General features: G+C 42.9%; 1 protein-coding gene across 1 annotated transcript in view; it reads left to right on the top strand.

The window, feature by feature from the left end:
- MAGT1 (magnesium transporter 1) overlaps positions 1 to 3,239 on the top strand; it is a 64,077-nt gene that overhangs the window by 36,231 nt on the left and 24,607 nt on the right. The window contains exon 4 of the mRNA XM_037735354.1: positions 2,709 to 2,849. Coding sequence (XP_037591282.1) covers positions 2,709 to 2,849 — 141 coding nt within the window. The remainder of the gene's footprint in view (positions 1 to 2,708; positions 2,850 to 3,239) is intronic.

Below are 3,239 nucleotides of genomic sequence, written 5' to 3'. Positions count from 1 at the left end.
TTGACCAGGATGGCCTCGATCTGTTGACCTCGTGATCCACCCGCCTCGGCCTCCCAAAGTGCTGGGATTACAGGCTTGAGCCACCGCGCCCGGCCTTCTTTGTTTGTTTTTTGAGACAGAGCTTCACTGTGTCGCCCAGGCTGGAGTACAGTGGCGCAATCTCGGCTCACTGCAATCTCTGCCTCCCAGGTCCAAGCAATTCTCATGTCTCAGCCACCTAAGTAGCTGGGATTACAGGCATGTGCCACCGTGCTTGGCTAATTTTTTGTATTTTTAGTAGAGACGGGGTTTCACCATGCTCCCCAGGCTGGTCTCGAACTCCTGGTTTCAAGTGATACACCTGCCTTGGCCTCCCAAAGTGCTGGCTTACAGGCATGAGCCACTGTACCCAGACTGTTCTGAATATTAACTCCTTATTAGATAAATGATTTGCAGATAATTCCTCCCATTCCATAGGTCTTCTTTTCACTCTGTTGATTGTGTCATTGGGCTATAAGATGTTTTCAGGCTGGGTGTGGTGGCTCATGCCTTTAATCACAGCACGTTGTGAGGCTGAGGCGAGTGGATCCCTTGAGGTCATTAGTTTGAGACTACCTTGGCCAACATGGTAAAACCCCCGTCTCTACTAAAAATATGAAAAAAAGTAGCTGGGCATCATGGTACATGCATGTAATCCCAGCTACTCGGGAGGCTAAGGCAGGATAATCACTTGAACCCAGGAAGTGGAGGTTGAGGTAAGACTAGATTGCACCACTGCACTGCAGCCTGGGCAACAGAGTGAGACTCCTTCTCAAAAAACAAAAAGATGTTTTCAAATAACTAATTTGTTATAAAGCTATCTTGTTAGTAATCAGGGAAACACAAATTAGTAGTACAATAATGATAAAGTTCAGTCTTCACCCATCAGATCAACTTTTGGCAAGGATACAGGGAAATGAATACATCACTACATTGTTGGGTAGTAGTGTATTTCGGCACAGCCACTTTGGAGGGCAATTTGGCTGTATCCATGTTTTTTTTTGTTTTTTTTTTTTTTTTACAGAGTCTTGCTGGAGTGCAGTGGCACAATCTCAGCTCACTGCCACCTCTGCCTCCTGGGTTCAAGTGATTCTCATGCCTCAGCCTCCTTAGTANACAGAGTCTTGCTGGAGTGCAGTGGCACAATCTCAGCTCACTGCCACCTCTGCCTCCTGGGTTCAAGTGATTCTCATGCCTCAGCCTCCTTAGTAACTGGGATTACAGGCACCCACCACCACGCCGGGCTAATGTTTGTATTTTTAATAGAGACGGGGTTTTACCATGTTGGCCAGGCTGATCTCAAACTCCTGGCCTCAAGTAATCTACCTGCCTTGGCCTCCCAAAATGCTAGGATTACAGGCGTGAGTCAACACGCCTGGCCACTATATCCATTTTAATTTAAAAATGTTTATTTGTCTTTTTTTTGAGATGGAGTCTCACTCTGTCAGCAGGCTGGAGTGCAGTGGCACCATCTCGGCTCACTACAGTCTCCCCCTCCCAGGTTCAAGCAATTCTCCTGCCTCAGCCTCCCAAGTAGCTGGGGCTACAAGCATGCACCACCACGGCCAGCTAATTTTTGTATTGTTAGTAGACATGGGGTTTCACTATGTTGGCGAGGATGGTCTCTTGACCTCATGATCTGCTCACCTTGGCCTCCCAAAGTGCTGGGATTACAGGCGTGAGCCACTGCTCCGGCTAATTTAAAAATGGTGACCTAACAATCCCATTTCTAGAGAATCACTTTCACATGGGTATAGGGAGATAAGCATAAGGATGCTCACTGCAACATAATTTTTAGTTGATAAAAAGGAAAAAAACTCTCTTAAGTCCAACAACAGCATAGTAACTTTGAGAGTGAGGTTGGCTTTATATATTTATATGCACCTGCATTTACATAAATGCAGGTGCATATAAGTGATGTATGTGTGTGTACATGTAATATACACATACATATGTATATATATCATAGATCTTTCAAACATGGTTGAGTTAAAGCATATTGCAGAATGATACCATTAATATGATACCATTTATGTTAAAATAAAACAGATAGCAATATTACATGTTTTCTGGTGGTATATACACATATATGTCAAAAAGATCTGACCAAATATGCATTCCTAGCTAAGAAATCTGTATTTTACTCCACTAGAATGGAAACTTCGCCATACCACAGATATTTTAATCTGTTCAGAGATTATGCAAAATGAATACATTTGTGAGCACTAAGATAATTTTATGTAAGCTGAGGTAAGCTCCAAATAGAGTGCATTCTCAATTTGAAGGAACCAAGATAATAAGATAATGCTCTAAAATGGCAGTGAAAAACAGTACAAAATGGTGGCTATATGCAGAAGTAGTCACCTCTAAGAAGGTTCATAAATGTTTACTGATGAGCATCACATTCCTCTATTCTCCATCATGACATGATGATATATTTGAGAAGACAGCACAGGAAATACTAAGAAATATATATTCGGTCAGTCAAGTGTAATACTTAAGGTCACAGGCAGCTTTGCTTTTGAAGCCTGGCTCCTCCAGTTTTCACTCTCCTTAGGCAAATCAAATCACTTAACCTATCTAAACCCAAGCCTCCTCATATTTGTAAAATGCCTAAATTTCAAGATGTTAACTGTGATTAAGATTATTTTCCTGATAATGTATATTTTCATGGGCTCCTTTTTATTCAGCTAAACATGAATTCGGCTCCAACTTTCATCAACTTTCCTGCAAAAGGGAAACCCAAACGGGGTGATACATATGAGTTGCAGGTGCGGGGTTTTTCAGCTGAGCAGATTGCCCGGTGGATCGCAGACAGAACTGATGTCAATGTAAGTTCCCCCACTTTATAGATGGTTTCTTTTTGAATCTTACTGGGAGGCCTTAATTAGTCTTGTCACCATATCACTGTGGTGGTAGTAGTTTGGCAGTCCCTTCATAAGTAGCATTAAACAGAATCATCCTGATGAATGAGTGAAATTACAAAACACCCTCTACTGCCCTGTTGAATTCAGCATGGAAACCACTCTTTCGACCTTCTCAAGTTTGCAGGTTATCCATTTGTACTTGGCAAATCCTTCTTAATCTAAAAGATGTTCGGCCGGGTGCGGTGGCTCACGCCTGTAATCCCAGCACTTTGGGAGGCCGAGGCGGGTGGATCACGAGGTCAAGAGATCGAGACCATCCTGGTCAACATGGTGAAACCCCGTCTCTACTAAAAA

This window comes from Cebus imitator, unplaced genomic scaffold (assembly GCF_001604975.1).
Source record: "Cebus imitator isolate Cc_AM_T3 unplaced genomic scaffold, Cebus_imitator-1.0 Scaffold783, whole genome shotgun sequence".
NCBI classification, from domain to species: Eukaryota; Metazoa; Chordata; class Mammalia; order Primates; family Cebidae; genus Cebus; species Cebus imitator.
The sequence above is the reverse complement of the archived record's forward strand: the minus strand, read 5'-3'. Positions and strand labels throughout refer to the sequence as shown.